The sequence below is a fragment of the Amphibalanus amphitrite genome, unplaced genomic scaffold (genome assembly GCF_019059575.1).
Source record: "Amphibalanus amphitrite isolate SeventyFive unplaced genomic scaffold, NRLGWU_Aamphi_draft 000243F_arrow, whole genome shotgun sequence".
NCBI lineage: Eukaryota > Metazoa > Arthropoda > Thecostraca > Balanomorpha > Balanidae > Amphibalanus > Amphibalanus amphitrite.
Window position 1 is genome coordinate 215349 of NW_024881738.1, and position 18587 is coordinate 233935.

An 18587-nucleotide genomic window follows, 5' to 3' on the forward strand; every position below is an offset into this window, starting at 1 on the left:
AGAGGGATGGACGGCGGCACCGCCCTCTGCCATGGATCGGCGCGGAGCGCGAGGTGCCCAACGGACTGCGGACCCCCGTACGTTTCGCACGCTTTGGCAGAACGACAACACACTCGGCACCGGTCGGAGCTGCGACGGGCTGGACGCCGCAGCTCAAGCTAGCGGTTGGAATGAATAAAAAGTGGAGTGAGCGACAGGCAAAGTAATTCATGTGACGACCAGGGCCGGTAACGAGCATGTATGCGTTACAATTGAGGTACTGTGAATTGGTAGTTATTTCAACGGTCTGAAAAATAAAGTGTCTCATAAAAAGTCGGCGTTGTGGGATGACTTGGGTTTTCAGAAATGAAAGACAGTTGATTCACCAATAACAGTCCAAAGAATCTGCTCATGCAAAACTTGAAGGTGATTGAAATTCGAATGACCACGGATTTATAATAATTTTATGCCTTCACTTTGGAACAACAAAACATTATTGTTACATTTCAGACGTCAAACAGCTGAAATGAACTCAAACCAATTACCAATTAGCGACCAATTAGCGATAGAAAAAAGACTGCAAATGAGGCAAAATATCTTTCTGTACGGTGTTGCAACTCCATTAGCTATGGGCAATGCATACTATTTCGACACAATCAAAAGCCGTAAACTTGACGTTGTTGACTTCTGGTAGCCAACTTTGGCTTGGCCAACAAATAAACTTAAGAATGTTTTGTAACCAACTTTGACCAGCTGGCAGCTTTCAAACACTGCTTATTTCTAGTCGTCCTGTAAGCCAGTACCTACGACACTTTATATCATTGGGTACCCGGGAGAGGCGGAGCCCGGCCGCCTCTAACTGAATATGAAAATTGCTCCAGGACTCATTTCAGACACTCCCTGTTTGTTGATGTTCAAAGCGGCTCATTCATTGCCATGGCGTAACTTCAGCATCATAGTTAGACTGGACGAGCTGATTATATGATACGCCTATTGCCTACTTTTCTACATACCACGCTGCCGACTGCCGTACCATTTCAGTTATAGACGGCCGGTCTCCCTTTTCTTCCATGAAGATCCAGGAACAGCGTTGGAATTTGTATCGACTTCCATCACGCGCCACCAGTTTTGGTGTTCAGCACTCGGTATTATATTCAAGAGCCCGGTTAGATAGATCGAATAAAATCGGACCAGTCTATCCACTCCTGGCAAGCATAACTATGCCACTTAGGGAGCCCACCGAGGTATGCGCTAAGTAGATATGCGCGAGGCGTTTCGCTTTTTTCAGTGACGGAATGCAGCCGAAGTGTCCTTAGATGGACGTCAGAAGGAGACACGGCATAATTTATGACAGGCGATGACAGCAAGGGATCTGATGGTCGGTTACAATGCGGTTCAGCAGTTGTTCATGGGACGGTCCGTGCAATTGTTAATAACACAGTCTGACAGTTTGTCATAGCACGATCTGAGAGTTGGTTGCAACAGATTGTCTGGAAGGCTGGAAGAGATGAGTTGCATTGGTCCTGGGAAAATTTCTCTATCATGCATTGTATCAATAATCTGACAGACTGACTGCAGATGTTGATAAAACAAATGTTCAAAAACTTGGCAAATAAGTACGGCTGAGAGAATGTCTATAACCTTACAATAATGTTGATCAGATCCGGTGGGTATCCAGTGAATGATCATCATTAAATGAGGTGGAAAGTTTCAGTGAGTTCCCTATATCAGGCTAAAAAACGTTTCAGCTGGGGCGTAGAAAACCAGCCGGGTAAGGTAGCAATACATTCTAAAATATTTTCGTAGATAAAATGTTCGTTTGCAGCCAGAAGGTATAGGCATAGATGTAAAGAGAATCTGCAATGCATTGTTATATATTGATCACAGGATGCATTCTCCACCATCTAATAAAGGTCACAACTTTCACAAAAGTCGCAACTAGAGCAGAGCCAAGTATCCCACCTTTCCCTAGCGATGACTAGACAAACGACACTTCATCATTACAGGATCCAGCCTCGGAGGTTCCTTTTTCAGCGCTGACTGGCTGGAGCTGCGGCGTCCAGCCCGTCGCAGCTCCGACCGGTGCCGAGTGTGTTGTCGTTTCGCCTCTTCGGCACCGTTCGGGACTCAGTCTGCCAAAGCGTGCGAAACGTACGGGGGTCCGCCGTCCGTTGGGCACCTCGCGCTCCGCGCCGATCCATGGCAGAGGGCGGTGCCGCCGTCCTTCCCTCTGACGTCTGTCCTGCCATCCGGCTGTCTCTCTGTTCGTCCGTCCTCGCCGATCCGGTGACGTGTCGCCTTTCCTCTCGTCACCTACTTCCTGCCGCTGAGCCGGCGAATGGCGGCGTCCAGCCGCTCGGCCTCGCTGCCCTGCTGCAGCGCTTCCAGGCAGCCGACAAAGTACTGTGTGGTGAAGCACTGCGAGCGACACAGGCCGTACAGCTCCGGCTCCTGGTAGAGCGTCAGACAGTCGCGGCACACGGTCTCCAGCTCGTAGAACGTGCCCTTGTCGTACACGCCGCGGCACCGCAGGCCCAGGAACGAGCGCTTGGTGGCGGCGGCGGAGGCGGCGGCCGGCGGCAGCGGCAGCCGGGCCGACTCGGCCGGCCGGCCCAGCACCGGCTGCTGAGCCGAGCCCGGCTCTGCCAGGCTGAGCAGGCTGAGCGCGGCCACCAGAGTCCAGAGCGACATGCTGGCGGAGGTCGGTGAGCTGCGGCGCGGCACCGGCTGTGCGGCTGTGTCCGGTGACCAGAGAGGCTGGTCGGAGAGCAGGACGCTGGTGCCGGCCGGTCAGCGGATGGTGGCTGGGACGGACGGCGCCGGCGACTTTATACACCGCAGGGCCGGACACCCTCCCGCCCCACGCGCCAATTGACAAACATCACTAGGCATTGGAGATGAGGGCGGCGTTTGATGTATATGCCGGTCAATTTGCGACTCACATTTTCATCATCTGCTTATCCGTAGAACGCCCGTTTCTGGTAACGGACACATCTGCTTCGCAAATATGCCCTGGATATAAGTAGCCATATTGCATGTGCATGTATGCGCCGCCATGATATCTGACATCCAATGACATGGCTCATCCAAACAAATATGGATTTATGGTGCACGGAACTCACCCATTAGTAAATAGCTGCTAAATCGAACCACGGCTAGCCTTTCAGTCAATCGTCGTTGACTTGCTTAACCCTCGCCCGCACATGCCATTTTCCCATCCTAGAACGCACATGGGGGGGGGGGGGGGGTTGCCACCCCCGCGCCATTTCGTTCCTGTTGGAGATAGAGCTTTGCGGTAAAGACCAAAAAGATTCTTTGGGAAGAGACGAATCCAATGATACCCAGTTTTACCTTCTCAGGTCAGTCATTGACCTTCCAGGTCAAGTCAAACTAAAAAATGTTGCTGTTTTGGGTCACCGTTGGATATCAAGTGCGCTGCTTATCATATACCGATGACGATGCCGTCTTCTGGTGTCAAGCCAGCTAGAACCTCTTTGTCACACTACCCGACCAGATTTTTGCTGCTGAGGTCATTTCAGGTCAAGTTAGGTCAAGGTCCATTATATGTGTTTGTATGTCTGTGTGTGTCCGTGTGTATACCTACTGACGTGTGCACCGAGTGTTTATGTGTCCATATTACTTGGAATCATGATCTGAGAAGCTTTTACCAAAAATGCAGTCAAAAAACTTCACGAAAAATTATTTTAGATGACCTAGGTTGACCTTGACCCTGACCTTGACATCTGTACATCGTCGAACAACATGTTCCATGATTGGGAGGTAAGACTGGCAAAAAAGGCCGAAATCAAGGTGTCAAAAGCTCACAAGGCCCATAGCCAACGCAAGATGTTGAGAATTGGTCATTTGGGTCGTGACATGACCTGAAAAACAAGGTCATATCTCCGAAACCAAAAACCACAGAAACTTGAAATTTTCAGTGGACATCAAGAAAGGTTAGAGGAGCAGCTATACCAAAAATCAGGCTTCTAGCTCTAAAAATGTTGAGTGCAGAGCAGAAAGACTGCCTGGGGGGTGTTAATCATCGTCCTATAACGCAAACTGCCTCGAAACCAACCAAAGTTGTTTGACACCTTTTTGCTACTAAAATGCAATTTTCGCAGTGATATCGTAGGTAAATTGGTATTTCGTAGGAGTGTACGAAACGAAACACAGCATTTGATGTTACTCCAGTCACCTTTTATTAACGGCATCCGAGAACACCCTCCCATTCGCGATAAAACACTGTTCCCTGTGATTAACCTCTGTAAATACTCGACGGTGGTAAAGCCGACATCTGTTAAACAAAAGTGTACATGTCCACTTAGTTGAATTGAGATGATTGTGAATAAAAACGCAGAGAATACCATCTGCCGCACTAACAGATTGGATGCATCAACTTTATCGAAAGACTAATTATAGCTGATCTGTCTCGCAGAGGAACCGTAGATTGGTGTCGCAGAGAACATTGGCGCATGTCCATGCTCCGGGCAGGCTCCATCCTTGCTGGAAGTTAGTTATGGCGGTGCAGTTATGAGTGAACTGCTCGTGTTGAAGCCAGAGACTGAAGTCCACTGGCGAGCCGTCCTCCCAGAAAAGACTGTGGCAGTTCAGGCCGATCCAGCCATACTCAAAGTTGAGCATCCTCTCGGAGAGGAAAGCATGCACAGTCAGCTCATGGATGGACACCATCCGGGCTCCGGGGTAGATGATGTTGCAGGCGGCCGGCACATCGGACCACTGCAGCGTGAAGTTGGACGGCGAGGCCCAGTAGCACTTGTCGAAGAGCGGCTTCCAGTCCGCTGACGGACAGGCGGCGGAGGCGGCGGTCACCGCGGTCGCTGCCAATACGATGAAGGGCGCCGGCCGCATGGTGAGGGCAGCGGAGAGGGCCGGGTGAGGCGGAAGTGGAGAGGGCCCGGGACAGGACCGCCGCGGGCGGCAGCGGCGCAGGGTGTGCCGACCCCGGACACCGCCGGCACCCGCCGGGCCGCTGCACTGACCTTCTCACGTCATTCAGACGCCCTCTGAGAAGCCCCGACAAAGGTGACAGGTGCACAGACTGATAGACACCCGGAACTCTCCGGGCCGATGCAGAGTCCTAAAGGAAACCGCAGCGTTTCCGAACGAACGCGTTAAAAGAGATTGCACATGAAACGACCATGTTCAGAGAACACTCAACCTGTCGAAATAGCCTGCCATGAAAAATCCATGACAACAAACAAAACCAGGCCCACTCACCGCTGCCTTGCCATGACCGCGGTGGCGAGGCGCTCCTCCAAATGCCCCCGGACATAGCCGGCGGGGTTGCACGGGATCCCGCCACCTGCCGATTTCGACCGGCGTGGCAGGCGGTCGTCAGGTGCCCCTCCCTCTCCCCGTCTCCTCTGTCGACCGCCGGCGCCTTCCTCTCCCAGCCAGTCTTCTCGGGGCCGTCAGCCATCCACCCGCGCTACCTCGCCCTCCGGTCTACGAGGCAAGACGCCATGCGACTCGCGCTACTGATCATCAGCGCCGCCATCGTCGCCGCGGCCACCGCCGGCTGTCCGTCCGAAGACTGGCAGCAGCTGTTCGACCTCTGCTACTGGAGGTCGCCCTTCACCATGCCCTGGACGTCTGTGGCGACTGCGTGCGGAGCGCTGTTCCCGGGCGCCACCGCTGCAATCAGGATCGACTACACCATCAACTCGTTCCTGGCTGACCGGGTGATGGGCGGGGAGAGGGCGTGGATCGGCCTCTGCTGCGAGGGAGAGTGCCCCACAGATCAGGCAGGCGGAGTGGTTGGCTTCTCCTGGCTGGACGGATCACCGTTGGAATGGTCACTTTGGGAAAAGCATAGCGCCAACCATGGTGAGGGTAATCGATGCACCTACATAAACTCGGATCCCTATGGCGGCCAGTGGAATGCCCAGGTGTACGATGATCCTGCATACCCAGTGCTGTGTCAGATCAGTGCCACCTAACGACACACAAGAGAAACGCTTTCACCGCGACAGACGCAAAAGAAATGGAAAGCGATGACTCATGAGCTGCTAGGCTGACGAGTTGATAAATGATTGGGTTCTAAACTCTTACGAGTAGATGGTATCATTTTGGGACTTCTTTGTATCACTGGTTATGATGATTTATTAATATAAATTCCCGCCAAAGTCAGACTGTGTTTTAATCATGCCTGGGGTCTTCCGCCGCTAATGCTCCGGTATCTAAAAGCCTTATTTATCCATTACGAACATCGGCAGGTACTATAATAAACCGGATACCTTTGGGACTATTTATTCAGACTGCCCACCGGGGGGAGCGGTAAGTTTCGGTCTTTTTGATCTTCGAATCACTGTTTTTCGCTTACTTGTTGTGCGTCGACAACAGGGCCATGATTATCTTCAAATCTCAAACGGTATTCAATAGCTTCTTGATAAATATTTATTTCAGGTAGGTCAGTTTCATTGACCACCATGGAATGATCAGTATCTTCCCTAGAAATTTTCTCTATATCGAGGCTAGACAGACCGACTATCCTCTGCTGAGGGTCACGTCTTCCGCCATCCGAAGGCGTCCTTCATCACCTGCGTGCCGCAGCCGTCCGCTCGGCCGGCTGGTCCGCCCCGGCCCCGGAGAGCACCGCCATAAAGAGCGCGGAGCCGCCCGCCGGCCAGTAGTGGCAGACCAGTCGTCGCCATGGCCGGGACTCTGCCGACGCGTCTGGTGGCGCGCGCTGCGCTGCTCGCTATCCTCGCCAGCGCCGGCCGGGCGGTGACTCCGGGCGCAGCCGTGGAGGGGTCTGGTACTGGGCCGGCGGCCCCGGGCGTGGTCATGGAGGGATCCGGAACGGGGCCGGCGACACTGCTGGCAGCCGACGCCGGGCCGACAGCCGCACAGACGTCAGGTAAGCCTGTACTGACGGCATGCAAAGCATATGTGTAGCAATTGACAATTTGGAAACAGTTACCATCAGTTATAGAGCCAGCGGTTTGAGAAGCAAAGTTTTCTTGAGCAGTATGACTAAGCCCCCGAATGATTGCACGTCCAACTGTGTCATCTCCGCCCCCTAACGTGTCCATCCCCGTTCCAGAGCGGGCCGCCTGCCCGGCGGTGCGTTTCGCCTCCCTGCTGCAGTGCGCTGCGCGGGACCGGTGTCGATCGGACTCGCACTGCCCCGCCGGTCTACTGTGCTGTCCGGGCGCGTGCGGCCGCCGCTGCCGGTGCCCGCGGGCAGTCTGCTCGCCGGGCTGCGGCGCCGGAGAGCGGTGTATCTGGCGGCGCCGGTGCACCGGCCGCCGCCTCTGCCGGCCGCGCGCAGTGTGCGTGCCGGAGCCGGCCACACCCGTCTGCCTGCCGCCGTGCGGTGCCGGGCTCGGCTGCCGCCGTCGGCCGTGGCCTCTGAGTGGAGGTGTCTGCGCACCGCTCGACCTCCGCGAGATTCTGGAGGACGCCGTTCAGCACGACGAGCGCGACGACTGCTACGAAAACGACGACGATGAGGATGATCTGTTCGACGATGATCTGTTCGAGGCGTCCGTTCGTTATCGGCCACAGCGACCCCAGCAGGCCGCAGCGCCGACCGTCTCCAACAACAGGGTCTTCGCAGTGTTCGGGCGGAAACCTGTCGCGAGCTGGCCCGGTGTAATATTCCGATACGACGACGACGACGATGACGATGATGATTATGATGACGACGATGACCATGATGGATTGGATTATGACGATCTGTTCGATTTTGATAAATAGGTTGGGTTTCAGCCACTAGGAAACCAACGTACAGCACGAGCCCATCTCAGGGAAAGGTGCCCAGAATCGGCGACATTACGCAGCAAAAGAAGCACCCACGCGAGCGCGCCTGTCACCAGAATGTCACTGCATTGTGTTACTCAGGGTTGCACTCAGGAAGACATGCTCAGAGGCTATCTCGGGGCTTCACTCAGGTACAGACATACGCAGAGGCTGTCTTGAGGTCGACCACGGGCGTGTTTCCACGGTGACACGTTACAGGTCACTATCAGCTCTCGGTTTGTTTCTACATTCCAGTATTTATTATATGTTGAATATGCGCTGACTTGTTGTAATGTGTCCGTATGTCACAGCATCCGTCATAAATAAACCGTCTACTGACTGATGTCTTTCAGCTAAATATAAAAAGGCTGTCCGCACAGAAAAGTTTAATTTTTTTGTTGATCAAGCCATCAGAGCTCACCTTTTCACGAAAGATAAACGATGAATGTTTCTGTCTTATCAAGACCGATGTGTAGCCGGGTATAAGGACGTCAAAATAGTATCTTTCTTCAAAATTTACTCCTAGAATTCTGAGTTGTCAATTACAGTGGGTCGACTTCCGTTATAAAACATACCGTAATAGCATGGGTTATCAACCGTTCGTCAAAAAAAAAAAAAAAACTTAAGGAAAGTTCACTGGCATGATACTAAAAATATGAACTAACGTGGCTAAGTTCACTTTAATTGAAAACGCTACTTTGTGATCATTTTTGGCAAGGTGTATGATTCATATTTTATAATGTCTTATCTGAACTTAAATCAACGGCATTATGGAAATAATCCGCATGCTCATTTACCAAAAATGCCTTTTCACAGTTATTCCGATCGGTTACGATTGACAAAGCTGTCATATTCTGCCAGTTAGCCGTCCCTTGATCATCGGAACATCAGATCGATGAAGTTAGCCCGGGTTGTGACCACACCCCAAATACGAACGGAAGATTCCCTGTTAAAACACAGCGCCCTCAAAGGTAACGCCACCTTCGGCAGAGACCTTGGCATTAACCCGCGAGTTGCTGGGGGGGGGGCGTTAAACGCCCCCACTTTTTTCGCCGGGCCATAGCATAAAAACGGCGCGCCGCAGGCGCGCCAAATTTTGGGTACCTGTAGGGAATTGATTTAAGTTTATTGTGACAAAGTTTTAAAAAAGATCAGTCATAAATTTTTTGAGATATCGAGGTTTTAGTGACGTCATGATTTCTGAGTTTTCGACCAAAAACGGCGTATGTTCAAAAAATCATATAAAATCACAGAATAGACATACAGACATGCCGTAAACGCCATTAGACTGCCAATACCATGATCAATCAAATGGCTATCTTCGATTATTGATTATCGTTCCGCATTTTCCAAAATCTTGAACTGAATCTTGGCAATTTCTCGTGACCGCTTCACGACCATGATACATGCATTTCTTAAATTGAACTTTTTGAGCCAAACACGTACACATATGATAAAATGAATGTCACCATCGTGTTCTACGCCCCAAATTACCCATAAAACATGTGTCACAGGCTGCGAATATCAGTCTTTATTTTCGGGGATATGTCCCTGCCCGGTTGACCTGACCTTGACCCTGACCTATGATTGACTGACCCCTACATGGAGCTGACACTCTTGTAGGCTTTATATGATGGATTGTGCACCGTTTTGACAGAGTTTATGACGAGAGGCGCCCATTGCGAAGTCCTGAAGTCCATGCTACTGAAAGCCCGATTTCAGGTGTTTGACCTGACCTTGACCCGACCTGTGACCTCAAAATTCAACTTTAAAGTACTCATCTGAAGCGTCTCGTCGCGCTCTTTCGTTTGCCGCCTCGTGCGTTTCGCTGCGCCTATTGGTTCTCGAGTTATCGGCTGGGGGCGTTTAAAGGGACCCTCCCACCTTAACATTAGTTTTGAGTTGAGATAGCCAAGTTTGCGGCCAGGCTCAGAAACCACCATTTATCCTGGTCGCAACCCCCGCAGCTTTATGGTGTTCAAGAAATTTCTTCCCTTTACTTGCAGGGTGGGACCAGCGTGGTCCCTATCTCTTAACCATTACGGGAGTCTGATGACGTCATCAGGCTTTCGAACGTCCGTTAAATGTTTGACTAAAACGTTTTGTAGCACGCGGTGGTATATGCTGCTTTGCGCGCAACAAATGCCGCACTTTCAAATAAAGTCGCTAGGAACAGCGGAGATCCCAAAAAGTAAACAAAAGTAAAAGTCTAATATCTTGAAAACCGGTGAATATTTTTCGATGAAATTTGGTAGATATTCGTTTTTGCTCTTTCTGAACCGGGCGACATCACTTTCATGCCAATTCATTAACTTTTTTGAAGGTGGGAGGGTCCCTTTAACGCCCCCCCCCCCAGCAAACGGTGGGTGGCGAAATACCCCAGCAACTGCCGGGTTAATTTCTTATTAGCGTCATACGTGACAGTGTCCGGAGATCCTATCAAAGCGACGTCACCATTCCGTACACAAACTGGCCAAACCAGGAAATGTTGGAAGGCTGAGGCATGGGCGGTATTTGTTGTTGGAATTAGCTGACATTACGCGAGGGTCATGGTCGAGCCACCGATCCTATATGTATAGCGTTTTAACGCTAATCAGCATCCCACGGCATTCGTTGTCGACTACCCAAACCCGCGGCTTGTAAAAAAAGCCGTTTTTATGACTTCCACCACGGGATATGGCTATTGGACCACGCCCCAACTTCCGTCCCCCCCCCCACCCATCACCCCCCATACAATCCCCCCCCCCCCCCACTGTCCTGTCCAACCGACTGACGAATAGCAGCTCGTCCAGTTAGTTCATCCTGTCTCTGGCTACCAGGCGCGATCGCTTTGATTGGGATCGCCCCGACCGTAAAGGGTAGGGGGAGGGGTGAGTGCAGTGACCGGAAAACTCGGCCCAGCCTGACCGACAGAGACAATTCGACAGCTGATTCTTTCCGTGTGTCGTTTTATGATGTCGGACGGAGGCAGCACAGTACGCTTGAATGTGAATTGTTTAATGTTCACGCAGGTAACACAGAAAACTCCATTGGTGATCGATGTACGAACGATACCGGCGGATAAGATAAAGTGATAAACGTCGTTAGTCCGATGAAGCTTTATAACTTCTGAGAACCGTAGGAGATTGACTTACCCGGGGTAGCGCATGACCAGAAGCCGACCACAATGACTTACCCTTTTACTGCCGTCGGGTCACGGCAAGCCAACCTGAAGTTAAATTTGCGACCTGACCCGCCAACAGACGACCCCGTCACCATCACATGGCCAGCCCGGCGACCGCCCCCTGCCGAGGTACCCCGACTCACCTCCGAGGCCGAGCCGCGCTGCAGAGCCGGCGGCAGCGCTCAGGGAGGTGGCGCTCAGTCCGGGCGGCGGGCGGGCGTGCGGGTTCGTCTTGAGCTCCTTCTCGTACTCGCGCTCCTCCTGGAGCTTGATGAACTCCTGCAGAGAGGAGCTGAAAAGATACACGAGGAGTTATGTTAGACTTGGGTGGAAACATGATGCATATTTATATGAGCCTCTTCACAACCTTTTATAACCCGGGAAAATGAGGGATATCAATCGCATTAGTTACCTCTCAGTACCATTACGCATGCTCAGTGAAGTTGATAACGATAAAAGACCCCACCCAAGTCCATTGAGACCACGCCCACCGTGGCAACGCCCACATACCGGCAGAAGGCGAACACCTTGTCGTAGACCTGTCTTTCACGATCGTCCAGTTCCACAGTGTGGTAGCGCTTCTCCCGCGGAGGTAGCGCCACTAGCGGCCGACCTGCGAACCACGGGAGGCAGGCGGCGGGTTATATCGGACGGTAGGCACAATCCCGAACGTTAGAGATACCGACATCGAAATGTAGGTTTTCCTTTTCCTCGAGGAATTCCTTTCCTTGCTACAGCATAAGTCAATGGAATAAAACAAACAGCAAAAAAAAAGAACGCTAATATCAGAGGGCGTTGAATGGAAGTACGACCAGTTACACAAAAAGCACAAAATGCAGCCGTCCCGTCTTTCCCATCCTCAGGACATTCAAATCCTTCTCCACACCTAAACCCCGTGCTCCGGGCTGGATGGGCAACTTTATCCCATGCGGGCAAGGCAGCTCCCATTGGAGCCAACCGTAGCCGGATGCAGTGAGTGCTTGGGGGGGGGGGGGCTGGGCGGCCTGTTCTAACGGACGGGCTCAGCCCCTACGACTCACTAGGGTGCTCGCCCAGACCAATGTCTCCAGCACGGTCCGGCGGACGGACCACGCGGTCCGGACCGGGACCGTCGCCGGTCTCACCTGTGTCCGGGGAGACCTGGTCCTTGGTCCGTCGGAGTACCAGCGCGCGGACGATGAGACTCAGACGCTCGTCACCGCGCGGACTCTTGTCGATCCAGCGCTTCCACACCTGGTCGGCAGCGTGAGATAGTTAGGGGATCTGGGAAGGAGAAGTGGTGTGGGTTTCTGGAACGCTCGAGGGGTGGGGTGGGAGGGGCGGGGTCAGCTGTTCCAACGTGTGCCCAGCACCTGATATTTGCTGGGTCGCGTCGGAAGGCAAAACGTGTGCTCGTTTAATGAATAAGCTCAGCGTTACGATAACGCTAGTGTAGTAAGCAAATCACGATAAAAGTTCTGAGCTCCAAGTCCGTGACAATCTCTTGCGCTATACAGCGTATATCGCACTGTAGCATCGTCCGAGCATACAAATCCAATCACCCCATGAAACTTCTAACCCCTCTCTTCCAACCACGCCCTCCCTCCCTTCTGACCCAATCCTCTCCACCAGTTTCCTCTACCACCCACACCTTCCTCTCCCCTCACCTCATACTCATGGAACGGCGCCGCGCGAAGGAAGCGCATCAGACTGAACAGATCCTCGCGTCCGTTCTGTATCGGTGTTCCGGAGAGCAGCCAGCGTGTGTCTGCCTGCAGCTCACAGACAGCCTTGGCCGACTTTGTGTTCCGGTTGCGGATCTGGTGAGCCTCGTCCAGAATGATGCGCCGCCAGGTGTACGAGAGCAGCGGAGACGGATTGGCCTGGAGAGAGACGGAGGGTGGTTCAGTGTCCCATGAATACTCGACGGTATGTGGTGATGGGCGGGGTTCAGAGAGGGACTACCTAGGATAGACTATAGCACTGCGTAATGTAGGCTTAAAAAACGTTACGCCACGGTCGTAAGCAAGTGTTAAATCGTATGTAAAAAATAGCCTAGAGAGTAAAGACTTGACATCAATACGCCATGCCGAAATGACAACCCACCGAGGCTGGCTGATGCCTATCAGCTCGCCATACACAAATTGCAAAGCAATTACGTAAAACAACCAAAAACAAAATGTCGCTAGCAGGCAGCAGCAGCTGTATTGTTATGTTTATGGGTTGTGGGGATGCGATTTACTGAGATGTTCACCTTGTTAGCCCCGAACAGGTTGTCCTTCTCGACCTCTGAGCGGACGAGGTCGTAGGTTGTGAGCACAAAGTGGGCCTTGCGCAGCCTGAAACGGAGAGGGTAGGTGTGTCACGAACTTCTTAACTTCTCACAGCGTCATCAAACACGGCCACCGTTCCATGCTTCTATCCTCAGGATACGGAAATCCTTCTCCTCCACGCCGCAACCCCCTCCGGGCTGGACAGGCAACTTTATCTCATGCGGGCTGCTCCCTTGGAGCGGCACCGCTGCTCCCGAGGGAGCGCACCCCGTAGCCGGGTGCAGTGAGTACCTTGGGGCTGGTCGGCCTGTCCTTCGGGATGGGCTCAGCCACGGAGGGCGGAGACTCACTAGGGTGCCTGCCCAGACCAATGTCTCCCCCTAATTCCTATCATCCTTCCGGCTCTGAAATGGTCTAATTGGACCGAAAGGGCCTAACCCAACAAAACAAAACAATCAAACACGGCATTACGGTGCAAGCGTCAGTCATTAATGCCATCCACCAATACCACCCAATCAGTCTCACCCGTTGCACCGCAAAGCACGGCCGACCCTTATCGCGACAACCCACCCGGTACCGCCGAGACCCCTATCCCCACACACCAGCCCTGCCGCCCGCTCCAGTAGCACCTACCGCCGTCGATCTTCGCGTCGGTTCGGTCCATGGTACACAATGGCGGTGACATCCCCCACAGTGCGCCGCCGGATCTCCGCCTCCCACTGCAGTAGCACGGACGCCGGACAGATGACCAGAGTGGCCCGGGAGGGCGGCAGCGGAGCGGACCCCTCCTCTGAGGACAAACCGCACAGTGAGCGAGCGGTGACGCAGAGAAGACATGTCCTGTAGGTAGTCTATGGAAGTGATACAGCGTGCAGGTGTGCTTATGACACTTGTAACACAAAAGTAGGCAGGAAGTGTTATTTCGGATATTCACCATAAAGCTGACAGAATGATGCACGTTCTTCAACAGCTAGCATCAGCTAGGAGCCCTGGAGCTAGCCGAGGAGGTACAGATTACAGAAGGAAATATTCAAAGACGCAACGACTCGTCAACGAATTAGTAACGACACAAGCGATGTAGAAAACAGAAAATCGCTTCACCGTGTCCTCACCTTTTGACGGTTTGTCTTTCGAGAGCCATTTGCCTCCCTTTCCATCGACAAAGTCTGCCTTCTCCCGCTCCGAATCCTTGTCCGCGGCGTTCTCCTTGTCGGAGCCGGCCTTCTCGGCCTCCTTCTTCTTCTCCTTCTCTTCTTTGTCCAGCTCGGCCGAGCGCAAACAGTGGGCGATCATCGTCAGAGTCTTACCCAGACCCATGTCGTCGGCTGGAGCGGAAAGCAGCAGATAAGCCGCGGTCAGATACAATAAACCCGGGCCGACATTTATAGGTCAACTACGAATTAACAACACATATCAACTCAGGCAAAATTCAAAGGCGCAAACAGTGCAATTAAGACGTTTAACTTAATTTGTGAGTGCAGTGGTTACAAAACCGACCGAAAGTATGTAGTTTTATCAAACACGCAAACAACACAAGTCAGAGCGCGTTCGAGCGAAGTACGCTTTGGCCCACTTGAATGCTCAATTGTCACACGTACCCTCGCCTAAAGGTGCGCTCGGCGCAACCAGCACACGTGTCTCTACACGTGTCTCTACTCTCCACTAACCGGCGCCAGCACCTACCCCACCCGAGGTGCCCGCTCACAGCCACCAAGCGCACACCCACTGGTCACCCACCGAGCACCCCGCCGGCGGGCAGCTGCCGCTCCCTCCACTGCAGCCAGCTGAGGGCGTACTGCTGGTGCGGCATCAGCGGCACGTTCAGGCACTCCGGACCGGCGTCGGCGGCAGTGGGCGGCGGCCGTGTCTCCAGCGAGCGGTGCAGGCGCTCCAGTACCTCGGTGGTGACGTTAGAGGCCTGCCGGTGGCGTGCTGTGGGGACAGGGGTGGAGTTAGAACGAGGGAGGGAGAGGCTGTGGGATTAACTGAGGGCTGGAATATGACACATGGTGGATGTTTTTGCGAGGAGAGCCAAATTGTTACGCAAGAACAAGCAATAAACGTTGGAGTAATTTAATTTGTCACTTGCAAACAATCAAAGCCATGGTCGCCAAACAATAGGCAATACCATGGTCGCCCATTTAATCAATCCATGCTCTGTTGAGTCATTCATTCATTCATTCATTCATCTATTTCGTATGATCTCCACAACATGGCTTTTATGATCAAGATTTTTATTCGTCTCTCTCACCATCAGTCACCCAGTACCCACCCGCCGTAGAGTCTCGCTCACCCTCCGTCACCCACCCGCCGTAGAGTCTCGCTCACCCTCTGTCTTCCGCCCGCCGTAGAGTCTCTCTCTCACCCTCTGTCATCCGCCCGCCGTAGAGTCTGCTCAGCTCCGGGTTAGATGCCAGCAGCGCGGCGGTCAGCTGAGGCCGGATCTGACCAAAGTCCCGCAGCGACTCCCTGGCCTCCGCCTCCAGCCGACGTTGCTCGTCGGTGACGACGCTGGTGGTCGGCGCACCGCGTCGGAGCGCCTCCTCAAGTGTGTCGGTATGAGCAGGCGGCGGTCCGCTGGGGCGTTCCCCGTGGGGGCGGTTCAGCGCCGGCGGCCGGCCGACCGTGGCGCCCAGACTGAACGGGTTCCGGTTCGCTGAGGGGGGAGAGGGAGAGGAGTGAGTGGGTGCGGTGAGTGAGTGAGAGAAAGAGAGAAAAAGAGAGAGAGAGAGAGAGAGAGAGAGAGAGAGAGAGAGAGAGAGAGAGAGAGAGAGAGAGAGAGAGAGAGAGAGAGAGAGAGAGAGAGAGAGAGAGAGAGAGAGAGAGAGAGAGAGAGAGAGACGGTGACATAGAAAGCAGAGTGGAGCGTCATAAAAAGCAAAAAGGAGACTATGGCGTGTGAAAGTACACACTCAACGAGATCACCAGTAAAATCCACACCATCCCGCCCCCTCCCTAACGCTTACCAACCTACCAACACCTCACACACATCAGCCCATCCACCTACTCTTTGAACAGTTCCACCGAGTCACCGAGTCTGTACAACTCGCTGGCACAAATCTCAAACACCGCTCCACCACGAACGCGCCTCATCACAAACCAGCCCGCCTTCCCCACCCAACCCTTCCCTCGTGCAGAGTTCTCCCCCTCACCGGGCCCGCCGGCGTTCCGAGCCATCTGTAGACGCATCATCTCTGTCTCCAGTTTGAATATGTCGCGCTGTAGCTGCGCACTACGCGCCGCGTCTGCCCTGTGCGCGCTGGTACTGTACTCCATCTGTGGCAAGGAGATAGAGAGCAGAAACAGGGGTCAGCTCAGGTCAGTGCGGTCAGTTCTGGTTCTATTGATGTTGTGGGCTGTTTAGTGGCATAATTATTTACATCAGCCCTAACAGAGAAACTTACTATTTACACACATATGTATTTCAAGCCAAATTTAGACATTGTATTTTCATTTCGGTTAAGATTCATTCATCTGCCATTCATTTACATTACTCCTGCCATGGACCACTACACATCACGGACACGATATATAGTGGTCTGTGGACTATAGTTCCGCTAATTTTATCGAAGTACGCACCCTTTTCTGTCTGATCTGCGCCTGCACTCTCTCCAGCTCACTGGCCCCTCCTCCGTCCCGTCCGCCGCCCTGCCCAGCGGGGGCGGGGGCGGGGGCGGCTCGTTTCTGCTCCAGAGCGGCCCTCAGCTGGTGGATGGTGGCCCTCAGTCGCCGACCGCCGTCCGGCAGTGCCGAGAGATTGGAGACGCGAGCCACCATCTGTCGGCGACGGTAGCGTCAGTCAGGGACGGAGAACGCCAGTAAGGGACGGTCAAAGCCGATGACAAAATCGGGGTGATCAAGAGCAAGTCAGTCCACTCAGAAGTCAGGGTGAAAGGTTGACATCAGTGGGACGCTTGCTAGTCGGATATATCACAGATTCGACTTTTTTAAAAGACCAAAACCAACTGTAGACTTAAAAGCCTCTAGAAGTTACAATATGCATGAGGGAAATGCCCTGTGCACTGTTCAGAAAGCTTAACATCAAATGAATTTAACCAAACCTCAAAAATGCTTTTCTAGAATCACAGGTCCAGTCAGTCTAAGGGTGTAGAACTACTTACCTCCTTTTGTTTCAGTTGTTGCTCCAGCTCGCGGATGGACAGGAACGAGAGGTCGACGTCGACATCATCCGCCGCCGCCGCTGTTCCTCCACCCTTCCCCGAGGACGCGCCAGCCGCGGACGGCCCGGCGGCTCTGTCCGACTGCTGCGAGTCCTCTGGAACCACAATGGCAGTGCGGCTGGTCTGGTTGCTCGACGAGGTCTTCTGCCGCTCGGCGGCCGGCGGCGGTGGCCGAGACTGTCGAGAGGTCGCGCTCAAAGAGTTCTCACTGCTCCGGCCCGCCCCTGTGGAGACAGAGGGAGACGACCGGCCGGGAGGACCTCCCGCCGAGTCACCACCTGCCTGTGGGCTGCTCGACTGCTCACCACTCTGAGAAGAGGGTTCAGACGGCGGGGTGGTCCGCTTCTTGACGGTATACTTGCTGTAGAGCCTCTGCGCCCTGGAACGCGAATCCTCTTCGTCTCCCGGGGTTGACTGACCACCTGTGATGCTCGATCCGTCCCAGCTCTCGTCGCTCGCAATCATCGACGCCGTCGAGGCGTCCCTGTCGCGCTCTGTCGGGGCGATACCCGAGTCACGTGACACGTCTGAGGCGGCCGCGGCGGGGACAGTCGTCCTCCGTTGGTCCCTCCAGGACCCTCGGACGGTCTGTTCGTCCTCAAAACTGGCCTCGATGACGTCGCTGGAGCGTCTGCCGGACCGCCCGGCCTTCTCCGACCCCGGCTGACTGCAGGGGATGGCGTCATCGTCGCTGTCTTCATCCGAGATCACCAGCGGCCGCGGACGGCGCCTCTCGCTGGCGGGCGGCGCGACCACTTCATCCTCGTCATCGGATATCACCACGGGACTGGACGGACTGCCGCGCTCGGCGGAGTCACCCGACCGTCCCGCCGGAGCGGACCGGCCCCGCCGCCTCCCGCCGGGGACAGACTCGGAGTCGGAGTCGGAGTCACGCGAGAGGCCGGCCGGCGGCGGCGGCTGGCGCGGCGTGTGCCACGTCAGTAGGCGAGTCCGGTCCGGCGCCGCCCGTTCCGGAGACGGTGAGGCGGGAATGAGTTCCACCGACGACGACAGGCTCTCCTCCATGGCTGTCGGATGCTGGTGGCGACGTTCCTACGTCCAGCACTACTGACCGCTGCTAACGGTGCATAGAACCGCCGGGCTGTGGGAGGCAGAGGACATAATGTACTTCATCAGGCACTATAGAATATTTGGGTTCGGTGGCATTTGGGCAGCCCTTCCAGTAGACTATTCTGCTAGTTCGGGAAAGTTAAAAACAAGTAACATTATGTAATGAGGTCTTCATGT

The 18587-nt window shown here is 53.9% G+C and overlaps 3 protein-coding genes across 3 annotated transcripts in view; 1 reads left to right on the forward strand and 2 right to left on the reverse strand.

Moving 5' to 3' along the window:
• The window catches only part of LOC122386183 (transcription termination factor 2-like), a 45795-nt gene that overhangs the window by 22038 nt on the left and 5170 nt on the right, over positions 1 to 18587 (reverse strand). The window contains exons 2-13 of the mRNA XM_043375134.1: positions 17280 to 18441; positions 16738 to 16935; positions 16311 to 16434; positions 15524 to 15814; positions 14896 to 15090; positions 14271 to 14483; positions 13792 to 13948; positions 13140 to 13224; positions 12553 to 12768; positions 12031 to 12139; positions 11417 to 11519; positions 11050 to 11198 (exon numbers count right to left, since the gene is read on the reverse strand). Of these exons, the coding sequence (XP_043231069.1) occupies positions 11050 to 11198; positions 11417 to 11519; positions 12031 to 12139; positions 12553 to 12768; positions 13140 to 13224; positions 13792 to 13948; positions 14271 to 14483; positions 14896 to 15090; positions 15524 to 15814; positions 16311 to 16434; positions 16738 to 16935; positions 17280 to 18365 (2926 nt within the window). The 5' untranslated portion in view covers positions 18366 to 18441. The remainder of the gene's footprint in view (positions 1 to 11049; positions 11199 to 11416; positions 11520 to 12030; positions 12140 to 12552; positions 12769 to 13139; positions 13225 to 13791; positions 13949 to 14270; positions 14484 to 14895; positions 15091 to 15523; positions 15815 to 16310; positions 16435 to 16737; positions 16936 to 17279; positions 18442 to 18587) is intronic.
• On the reverse strand, positions 1884 to 2761 carry LOC122386187 (CHH-like protein). Its single transcript, XM_043375139.1, has one exon. It carries the CDS (start codon positions 2668 to 2670, stop codon positions 2293 to 2295), a length of 378 nt encoding a protein of 125 aa, XP_043231074.1. The 5' UTR covers positions 2671 to 2761; the 3' UTR covers positions 1884 to 2292.
• Positions 6518 to 8083, forward strand: LOC122386185. The gene is made up of 2 exons (XM_043375137.1): positions 6518 to 6859; positions 7046 to 8083. Exons 1-2 carry the CDS (start codon positions 6652 to 6654, stop codon positions 7699 to 7701), a joined length of 864 nt encoding a protein of 287 aa, XP_043231072.1. The 5' UTR covers positions 6518 to 6651; the 3' UTR covers positions 7702 to 8083.

Excerpts from the sequence above, each read along its gene's own strand:
- LOC122386187 (XM_043375139.1), bottom strand. The coding sequence starts at position 2,670 with ATGTCGCTCTGGACTCTGGTGGCCGCGCTCAGCCTGCTCAGCCTGGCA.
- LOC122386185 (XM_043375137.1), top strand. The coding sequence starts at position 6,652 with ATGGCCGGGACTCTGCCGACGCGTCTGGTGGCGCGCGCTGCGCTGCTC. Across the intron at positions 6,860-7,045 it reads GACAGCCGCACAGACGTCAG|AGCGGGCCGCCTGCCCGGCG; the intron begins GTAAGCCTGTAC and ends TCCCCGTTCCAG.